Source organism: Garra rufa, chromosome 17 (assembly GCF_049309525.1).
Source record: "Garra rufa chromosome 17, GarRuf1.0, whole genome shotgun sequence".
Classification (NCBI taxonomy): Eukaryota; Metazoa; Chordata; class Actinopteri; order Cypriniformes; family Cyprinidae; genus Garra; species Garra rufa.
Window position 1 is genome coordinate 42243285 of NC_133377.1, and position 10917 is coordinate 42254201.

The 10917-nt window shown below is 34.9% G+C and overlaps 1 protein-coding gene across 1 annotated transcript; it reads right to left on the reverse strand.

Moving 5' to 3' along the window:
• Positions 1–425: 425 nt before the first annotated feature.
• On the reverse strand, positions 426–8791 carry LOC141289659 (H-2 class I histocompatibility antigen, K-D alpha chain-like). The gene is made up of 6 exons (XM_073821818.1): positions 8653–8791; positions 5828–6073; positions 5429–5671; positions 2176–2454; positions 1888–2013; positions 426–1620 (listed from the first exon to the last, which is right to left on the reverse strand). Exons 1-6 carry the CDS (start codon positions 8714–8716, stop codon positions 1613–1615), a joined length of 966 nt encoding a protein of 321 aa, XP_073677919.1. The 5' UTR covers positions 8717–8791; the 3' UTR covers positions 426–1612.
• Between the last annotated feature and the right edge of the window lie 2126 nt (positions 8792–10917).

Sequence of the window (10917 nt, forward strand, 5' to 3'; positions counted from 1 at the left end):
TGAAAGTCATTATTTTTGCAGTTCTGCAGATATTACACACTTCAGCTTTAAGAAACAAACAACATAAGATAGACTACAATAACTGTGAATATAGCTGGCCACAAGTGAAAAAAAAAACAATAAGTAAATTTACTTAATTTTTATTTGGCAAGTTTTTGCAAACACATTTTTTAAGTAAAATTTAAGTATGGAATTAAGTAAAATCTACTTAACTAAGTCAAGTAAAATTAGCAAAGGAAATTAGTAAATTTAACGTAGTTACAGTGTGATAACAGTAATTTCTACACTGTAAAAAGTTTTCACCAGATTTAGCTTAAAAACCCAAGTTAAGCAGCTGCTTTAAGTTTTTAAGTTAAATCAGATTAAAACTACAAGTCATTTAACTTATTACAATAAAATTTAGTTGATTTAACTTGTGAGTTTAAGTTGATTTAACGTAATATTTTAAGGCAGCTGCTAAACTTAAGTTTTTAAGTTGAAACTGGTGAAAACTTTTTACAGTGTACTTAATAATTAATAAATTTTACTCTGCAGTCCTCAAGTACAATTCACTCAGCCACGGTTTGTAAACTTTACTCAAACACCGTAAACTCATTCAAGCATGTGTTTACGTACAAACATGTAAGCAAATAGACAGCTCCTAATTGTTGATAAGGTTATATGTTGACTCAATTACTAACCAAATTAACACAGAGACCAATACTTGGCACATGATACACAATAACGGTAACAATCAGTGAATAGTTTGAGTATGAATGGGTCATTCTGAGTAGAAAATGAACTCTAGATGTTACAAAACAGCAAGTTACTTAACCTAACAACAAAAGCAATCATAAAACAGAGTAAATACATCTCGAAAACAGCTAAAAAAAGTGACCTTATTAATTATTAATGCCCAAGTGCGTGATGGGAACAATGGGATCATGACTTTGATATTTACTTATTTACACAATCTTTGTAAAAATAAAACAAGAAATCCAAGTAAAACATACAAGTTTTAATGTAAAATTCTACAAGCTTAAATTGAGTACCAATATTAGTACTAATTTACATTTTTGTTCAAATTCTTGCCTGAACTTAATTATTTAATGTAGAAATTACATTTGTTTTTCTGTTTTTACTTTACCACAAAATAATTTTTATCAGTGAGGTGTGAATTTCTTCATCATTTGATTGGAAAAAGCAGCTTAATAAATTCAGTTGTACAGTAATCAGTTTGATCAGAAGCATGTTATGCTATAAACTATTATACACCTTTTCATGATCAAGCATGTCAGTTTGTCGGAGAATAGAAAACTTAATGTTTCATGGTACACATTTTATGTACTCTTCATCCTTTGAAATGTTTCAAGAAACCCTCAACTGTGGAAAAATTATATTAACAGTAGCATTCTCTATTTTTTCAGTTATATATTTGTTTTCTTTATTTATTATAAAAAAATAAAAATAAAAAAACTTGCATACTCCATTAGACTGACCAGGACGTAAACATGGTTGCTCTTTTGTTGGATTGATTGCTTCTATTGTCTTCATTTGTAAGCCACTTTGGATAAATGTCTAAATGTAATTATGAAATCATGACTACTCATCTTATATATCTCCAATGGTAACTTCATACACCTAGAAAAGATACAGCATATGATCAAAACTTCATCTCTAACACATACAGATATCATCTTCTCATAAATGTTTATGCCAAGCTGCGCTTATGTCACACTTCTCATTCATTTCTTATAATCTTATAATCTAATGTCCATCAAATCCAATTCCAAAAATGAAAATCATCACTATCAAACTCTATATTTGTTCACATAATCTGTCCATCCCTTGTTCATACATATTAGAGGTTTAATGCAAAAATGATACTGCTAAATATTTATAACTCACCATTTGATCTTTTCATTTTGTAGATGATGTAAACAATCACAATGAGAAGAACTAGAGATGCCCCGATTGCTACTCCTGCTGTAACAGACCTTGAAGATACTGTTTCACAGTCAGAGCATTTTCCATCTGCAGAATGAAAATAAAAACGTTTATAATAATTGTTTAATGAACATATTGAAAATGCACTTTAAACGTAATTGTTTGTGACCCGCAACATTAATCTGCTGTAGTATTATCATGTTCTCCTTCGACAAATATGTGAGTGATTGTATTTATAATGATATTTACCCCATTCCACTGAAACTGCTTCTATCAGACTGCTGTGATTGACAAAACAATCATAGGATCCTTTGTGGTTTCTGTTGATCTTCACACTGGATCTGAGCTGAAAGGATCCATCAGCATTTGGTCTGATTTCAGAAACTATTTGTTTCCCAACGACACTTCTGTCCAATCTAATATTCATCTCAACATCTTTGGGGTAGAAACCAGTGGTCAGACAGGTCAGATTGAGCTTGTTTTGATCATCAGGAGCTTTTCTCGCAAAGACGTAAACATCTGGTCGACCTGGAGCAGAGAGTAATAATGCAATTGACAAACAAACATTAAAGATTCTGTGATTGCTTTTCTATGCAGTCAAAAACGGTATTCGCCATTCCTTCAAACAAAAACCCATATTGTGTCCCAAAAAAAAAAAAAAACTAAAAAATTATCAAAAAGTGATGCAACAGATTTCAATTTCATTTTCTAAATTATATTAGATTAGATCCATATTTTAAAAAAAAAGTCGAGGTTGAGGTGATTATTATTTTTTTTTTACAGTGAAAGCAGGGGTGGGCGATATTGCAAAAATATCATATCACAATTTTTTTCAGAAATAACACGATTTTATCACATATCAGTCATGTTGGTTTTACTATTTTGCAATTTTTATTAATTGTATTTGTTATTTTTAAAAAAAAAGAATACAAATACACATAATATATAAAACCAAACTTTAATTTTCAGGTACAGTAGATGTACAGGGGTTGGACAAAAAAACTGAAACACCTGGTTTTAGACCACAGTTAGTATGGTGTTGGGCCTCCTTTTTTTGGCCAATAGAGCATTTCGTCTTTGGAATTGTCATATACAAGTCCTGCACAGTTGCCAAAGGCATTTTGAGCCATTCTCCTCTTGCAGATCAGGGGTCAGGTCACTACATGATACTGGTGTAGGAAAATGTTATCTGACTCGCTCCTCCAAAACACCCCAAAGTGGCACAATAATATTCAGATCTGGTGACTATGCATGCCATGGGAGATGTCCAACTTCACTTTTCTTGTTCATAAGACCACTCTGTGGGGTTGGACAATGAAACTGAAACACTGGCCAATATAATGTTGGAGGTTTCATGGCTATATTTTTGCAGCCTGGTGGCCAATCTTCACTGATTGCACATTCCACCAGTAAGAACAGGTGTGAACGTTGACTATGTGCACCCAATGGTTCAGACATTGTACTCTGAAGGTGGTACCATGTATCAGGATGATAATGCACCAGTACACACAGCAAGACAGGTGACAGAGTGGTCTGATGAACAAGAAAAGTGAAGTTGGACATCTCCCATGGCATGCATAGTCACCAGATCTGAATATTATTGTGCCACTTTGGGGTGTTTTGGAGGAGCGAGTCAGATAACATTTTCCTACACCAGTATCATGTAGTGACCTGACCCCTGATCTGCAAGAGGAGAATGGCTCAAAATGCCTTTGGCAACTGTGCAGGACTTGTATATGACAATTCCAAAGACGAAATGCTCTATTGGCCAAAAAAAGGAGGCCCAACACCATACTAACTGTGGTCTAAAACCAGGTGTTTCAGTTTTTTTGTCCAACCCCTGTATTTAATAGAGGTTTGGGACAAAATCCAAGTAATTTTTTGGTGAACTGTCCCTTTAAATGACAATCGACAGCATGTTTCTGTCGCTTTAAGAGCAGCACGCATCTAATATCTACAGGCGCGCGTCCGTTTTTCTCTCAGCTGTTTAATTTCACTTTAGACATAACCAACTGAGTTTATATGTAATCCTTGTGTGGCTTTGACAGTATTAGCGAACCAGACGCGAAAGACAGCTTAGTCCAATTATCAGGCGCTGTTTGATAGATTTTAGTGCGCGCGCTTCATGTGTACGCGCTTATCAAGCGCATGCCAGGATAGCGCGCGCACGAAATAACGTCATTTAACGGCAAGGCTTTAAATCACATGCAAATAATGTACTTTTGTGATTGCTAATAAGTGCAGTGTCTCCTGAGTGAATATATGTCGCGTTGTACAGTATGTTAAAGGGATAGTTCACCCAAAAATGAAAATTTGATGTTTATCTGCTTACCCCCAGGGCATCCAAGATGTAGGTGGCTTTGTTTCCTCAGAAAAACACAAACGAAGATTTTTAACGAAAACCGGTGCAGTCTGCCAGCCTTATCATGGACGTGGATGGGCACCAAACCTTTAAAAGTAAACAAAAACATGCACAGACAAATCCAAATTACACCCTGCGACTCGTGATGATACATTGATGTCTTAAGACACGAAACGATCGTTTTTTGTGAGAAACTGAACAGTATTTATATCATTTTTTACCTTTGATACACAGCCACGTCCATCTGTCCTGAGCACGAGTTTGGCATCAGTCACGTCACATGTGTACGCGCTCTAGCGTAGAATACACAAACGCCGTAAGGGGAAATCAGTGAAAAGTCCCGGATGAGTTTGCGCAAGCAAACGTAATCTTTTAGCTTTAAGTCGGTTTGAACAATCAGGATACGCGCAGGTAATTACCATTTTGAATAGACGCTATACCCACAATCTCTGTGCACTGTGTAAACAATGAGTGTCGTATACATGCAACAGATCGCTTCCGGCGTTTGCGTATTCTACGCTAGAGCGCGTTCACATGTGACGTGACTGATGCCAAACTCGTGCTCCTGACAGATGGACGTGGCTGTGTATCAAAGGTAAAAAATGATATAAATACTGTTCAGTTTCTCACAAAAACCGATCGTTTCGTGTCTTAAGACATCAATGTATCGTCACGAGCCGCAGGGTGTAATTTGGATTTGTCTGTGCATGTTTTTGTTTACTTTTAAAGGTTTGGTGCCCATCCACGTCCATGATAAGGCTGTCAGACTGCACCGGTTTTCATTAAAAATCTTCGTTTGTGTTTTTCTGAGGAAACAAAGCCACCTACATCTTGGATGCCCTGGGGGTAAGCAGATAAACATCAAATTTTCATTTTTGGGTGAACTATCCCTTTAAGACGGAGGCACGCTGTAGCACGATACATATTTTTTCAAAAGCAGATCTTGGAGACATTTTAATCGTCCACGATCAAAAATCGTCATATCGCAAGTGAAAGTCATAGAGGTTTGAATATTTAACCACTGCTTAAAGTGTCTTAAATGGTGATGATGATGATGATAAACAACCAAAACAAAATTAGAAAGAGTCAAAAACACAAACAAACACAAGAGCTAATTGAAGTAATGCCTTTAGAACTTACTCTTATATGTGTTGTTAAATGTGGAGATCCACTTAGTGCAGTTCATGAGGAAATCCATTCGTCCAGTTCGATGATCCATTTTGGTTTCTACGACTTTATCTATCCATGGAAGAAGGTCATACTTACAGGTAGTAAAATCCTTTCCATCGTATGCAAACTCATCAAAGGCCTTCAGACTTGTTACTGTTCCATTAGGAAGTTTCTCCAGCTCACATCCAATTATTCTCTGGAGTACATGGAACTCTATAATCAGAAAAGCATAAAAAGTAAATAACTATACTTGTGCACCCTTGAGAGTGAGGGATGCTCAAAGTGGCTACTTGATGAAATAACACCTTTGTTTTCATTTGTGAGCTCATATGTTGATTAGATGTTGAAAGGAGAAAAGCACTCACTCACCAGAACACACTGCGGAGTAGTTGCACTTTGACAGATCATACAGATAATTTAAGAACCAGTCTTTAGTTTCAGGCAGTTCTGGAGCTTCATTCCAGTCGCCTGCTGTCAGATGGTCTCTTTTCCAGGATTGTTCTTCAATTCTGTAGTGAGCAATCCGTCTGTCGTCAGATTCACCCACAGCGATGAACTCAGGAAATGGACCTGCTTTGGTAAGGACTGTATACTTGTAGTGGAGGAAGTGTTTCTCTGAAGAAGATAAAAAAGTACAAATCACAATGAAAGGAAGCCATTAAACGCTTTTTTCCTGTCAGAGGCATGTAAAAATAGTGTAGGGTCGCACCAGCCATTTGTAAGTTCTTTCTTGAACTGGAACATAAAATCCAGACTAGAAGCTTAAGCTACACTCTTAAAAATAAAGGTGCTTCAAAATGCCATAGAAGAACCTTTTTTGTTTAAATGGTTCCATAAAGAACCTTTAACCTCTGAAGAACATTTCTGTTTCACAAAAGATTCTTTGTGGCAAATGAAGGTTCTTTAGATTAGAAAAAGTAAGAAAGAGATGGTTCTTCAAAGAACCTTTGACTGAATGGTTCTTTGTGGAACCAAAAAATGGTTCTTCTGTGGCATTGTATGAAGAACCTTTGAAAGAACCTTTATTTTTAAGAGTGTAGTTTAAAACGACTCTGTACTTTATTCGGCTACTCCATTCGTTTTAAGGCTAGCTCAGAAAAAAAGGTACACAAATATTGTCACTGAGGCTTTAACTTCTCAAATGGTACACTTCCAAAGGTTTATCTGTAAAGGTGCATATTAGTACCTAAATACCAAATGGTGCATTTTGGTGCCTTTTAAAATGAGTACAGAGCCAGTGATTGCTTTTGTAGGGGAGACGGTTGCAACACTTTTTGCATTTCCTTTCGTTTCTCAGAGACTGTTTGTATTAGAAAGCCGAAATTTTAAAGCCACATCTGTCAGCTACTCACCCATATTGCTAAAACATGTGTACATATCAGAATATACAAACAATTTACACTTAAATAGACAAAGTGAAATGTTGCAACTGTCCCCGCAACAGGGGACAGTTGCAACATTCAATTAAATGTAATTAAATCATTCTTAAATATCATTTTGCAATTTCTTTATTTTATTTCTACACAGTCACGGTCTTTAATAAGGTAAATTGGCTGTAAAAAACAAAGAAGAGTAAATGAAAAACATTCTTAAGTACAAGTATAGATTTTTTACCTATTGACTTAAAAAAGCAGAGACACCTAACTATTAAAAGGGTTCATTATTATTATCATTATAAAATTTAAATTATGTAATATTATGGCAAGCTTTTAAATCAATGTTGTGGTAAGGTTGTGGTCCCTACAGTGATAGCCATGATACAATTGGTATATTAGCTTAACACAATATCATTGGCACACGCTATAGCTATGTCTATTAGAAGCTCAGATTGCACTGATTAAAATGTTATGTTTTTACAATGTGTCACACAAACAACTTAGACACTATGACCAACAATCTCATCTTTAAAAAAGTTACTTTTTTTTACCAAGAAAATGATTTTTGGTAGAAGGACTGATCACATATTGCTGATTTCTTCCAGGAAGTATGAGGGGGATATAATCTCTGTATTTTATCCCTGCTTGAAAAAATAAGCAATGTTGCAACTTCCCCTTGTTGCAACCGTCCCCACTTTCCCCTACCTTTTTTTCCTGAGTGTACAATATTGAACAAAAAGGGTTTAATAAGGTTTCAAAGAATGGACATGTCAGATCAGTTGCAAAGAAAACTGTTGAAAGCCAGTGGTAAAAATTATTATGAGACCTCAGATGTTGAGAACTTTTATATTGTCTATATAAAGCCATTTGGCAGCTCAAAACCAAAGGAGGTGGATAGATCATTTGCAGTCTCTGTGCCCACCAAGTCTGTGGTCTGGGGTTAAAAACATTGATTTGTCACCATTATGACTCTGATTGAGAATATTCATACACAGAAACACACAAGCATTGCTAGTGTTTTTGTTAGATCTAGATGTTCTGTACACAGATGCACTGGTATTGTTGTTCGTGAAGCATCAATACCTTTAAGAAGGAAGACTAATTTACATACACGCACACTCCTGAGTCAAACAGACAGTGGATTTGAGCTGGTCAATCACAGTCTTGGATTGTCCTTTTAGATTGTTTCATTAAACCACTTTTGAGTTGCGTTTGGCCGCTGGTAATGCTTCTTTTGTCTAGTTGTTAAACTTTACCCCAGCATGTGTTTAAACCTAGATTGTAAAGGCCCGCGGGTAAACTTCACTTTCCGCAAAGCTTTCAAAGTTTACCTCCTCAACCCAGAATGGCAAGACAACCGCAAAATCAAACTACACACCGGAAACTTACAACGGAAACAACATTATTGTGAACAACATTATCGCTTTATACTTGCAAATAACATTCATACAATTTGGAATAAATAGGGATTAACAAAATACAAAGGCTACTGATATGTAAAAAAATAAAAACATAAGAATCTTTAGTTTTTTTTTTATTATGATTTGTTTTTGCTGCGCAAGCAGATATGCGTTTTTGCTGCGCAAATGTTAAAGAGAGCTAACAAAGTAATTAATTCACATTTGTGCTTTCTCTTAAAATGTACATTTCAGCATTATACTTGTTAACAATAAATAACTTAAGTCTGTTAGGTCAAACGTTAATTTATTTACGCTGTTTCCGTCATCTTCCATCTTCTATTTTATTCCAACCAGTACGTCGCCTACAATTAGTAGGTAACGGTATAGCTGCCAAATTTGACCAAAAAACTTCGCTTACCTTGTTTTGCATTGCTTTGTGGAGAAATGAGAAGAAAAAGAAGTACTACAAATTGGCAAAACATTCTTTCCTATAGATAAAACGTTTTAAACGACAGCGAATCAACTATTTTTGTCCTTTTTATATTTCAGACGCGCCCCTTGGATAGATCTGCATTAAAGTGAAAGTGTATTTCCTCTCTTTTAGGTGTTATTGAGCGCATTGATGCCCCCTCACGGGCTGCTAATGAAATTACACTTTCGTTTTCCAAAACGAAATACATTCTCAATCCTCAATGACAAAATCTAGAGTTAATTAATTTAAAAGAAGATAGCATTGATTTACCCCATAATGTGATTGTCACAGTAAATATAAGATCAGGGGTGCGTTTCCCTAAATAGTCGAAAGGTCCACTGAACTCTACACATTGACAGAACTTTCGACCAGTTGTTTTGGGGAAACGCAACCAGAATGAGATCGAAACCGACAATATTTTAGAAGATCAAGATTTTCGTAAAATTTTTGAACAAATACGCACAATAAAAAGTAATAAATAAATGCTGCTTTCAGATACTACTCATTCATCGTACCACAGTAAAAGCTTCACAGCCACCTGATTGTCTACAATATTATTTCCTTCCTGCAGGAACCCCTGCTGAAAAAAACAAACAAAAAAAACAAACAGCTAAAACCAGCCTAGGCTGAATATGTTCCAGTTGTCGTGAGCTCTATAACTCGTAATACTTGTTTATTGTACGGTGGTGAATTTGGGGGAGGGGTAAAGTAAAGTACATGAGCATTGATATTTGTTTTATGAATGAAACCATTGTAAAGAGAACATGATATAAACAGAATTTCAACTGATAGTTGATGATTTGGCTATACATTTATTGCTTGGACATTTAATTATGCATCTTATAAAGCGTTAAAATGTGTTTAATTTACATATTAAAGTGTAGTGTAGAAAATGGCAAATGTAAATTATATAACTGAATTTTCATTTTTATTTTGCACCAAACATTGCACATATATGGGATAATGTATTTTATTAAATACAGAAATATGTTACCATTTTAAATATTGCATTTCCATTTTGCGTTAGATTTTAAACTGAATATAGATCTGCCTCAGACTGCATTCAATCAATGCCCAAATTACAAAAAAATAAGAATAAATAAATAAAATTCTCATGCCATTTTTGAAAAAAATATGCCTAGATCACAACAGCATACAGTAGAATGGTAAATTATTTTACCTTTTTTTAAAAACTATAATTAAAAGCTTTTTTTTTTAAAATAAATTTTAATGCTAATGATTATTATTACTATAAATACATAATGCATTAAATACAATCAAAATTCAGTTAAATATTGCATGTTTAAGCAAAGTTTAAAACAAATATTTTTAAGCATTGCTTTAAAATGAAAGTGAGAGTAAAATTGAGTTGGTGTGTGGCCAAATAGTGTAACCAATACTCGTAATTTGTGCTGTGCATAAAACCCATCAAAGTGCACACACACAGCAGAAGTTTCAGACTCCTGAATCTTTGCAGTACTCATGAGCATTGGTCCTAATAGAAACATTTTTTTTCAAAATGTGAATGCATCAGAAGTTCAGCCAATGGTCGGTGGACTGAGACTATTCAGATCCCAGTCAATAAAGTAACTCCAGTCTCATAGTTAAGCAGACTATACGCTGCTTGTTCAGTGTCAGGATTAGGAGTAATCAATATATTATGATTTGAAGCCTAGAAAAACAGAAGATAAAGCATAAATAAATATTTCAGATATTTCAGATAAATTAACTTATACGGTATATACTGTCACTCTGTCCATGTTTCATACATTTAAACATTTCTTTTAAACAAGGAGGTTGAATTAAAACTCACCTTTTGAAGTTTGAAACAAACCAGAAACAACAGGCCTATAAACACAGCTGCTGCTATTCCTACTATAACAGGCCACAGAGATTCTGTTTCACTGTCAAAATACACTCCATCTGCAGAATGAAGAAAAAAAACATAAATGCATTTAACCTGTTGAAGTGAACTGAGGCACTTTCATTACAGTCGTTGTGTCAAGGAATATTGATCATTAATCAAGTTCATATGTTATATATGCAAAGGCAATTTTATAGGCCATTCTGCACATATTCACTTAAAAATGAATTGGACCTTTACCCCATTTTGCGGAAACTGGTTCCACTAGACTGCTGTGAATGACCAGGCAGTCATAAGATCCTTTGTGGTTTTGGTCAGTCTCCACACTGATGCTCATCTGAAAGGAT

Coding starts and splice junctions, on each gene's coding strand:
- LOC141289659 (XM_073821818.1), bottom strand. CDS start 8,716: ATGTTTTGCCAATTTGTAGTACTTCTTTTTCTTCTCATTTCTCCACAA. Junction 6,074..8,652: donor ACAAAGCAATGCAAAACAAG/GTAAGCGAAGTT, acceptor TATCTTCTTCAG/AGAAACACTTCCTCCACTAC. Junction 2,014..2,175: donor AGCAGTTTCAGTGGAATGGG/GTAAATATCATT, acceptor TTCATTCTGCAG/ATGGAAAATGCTCTGACTGT.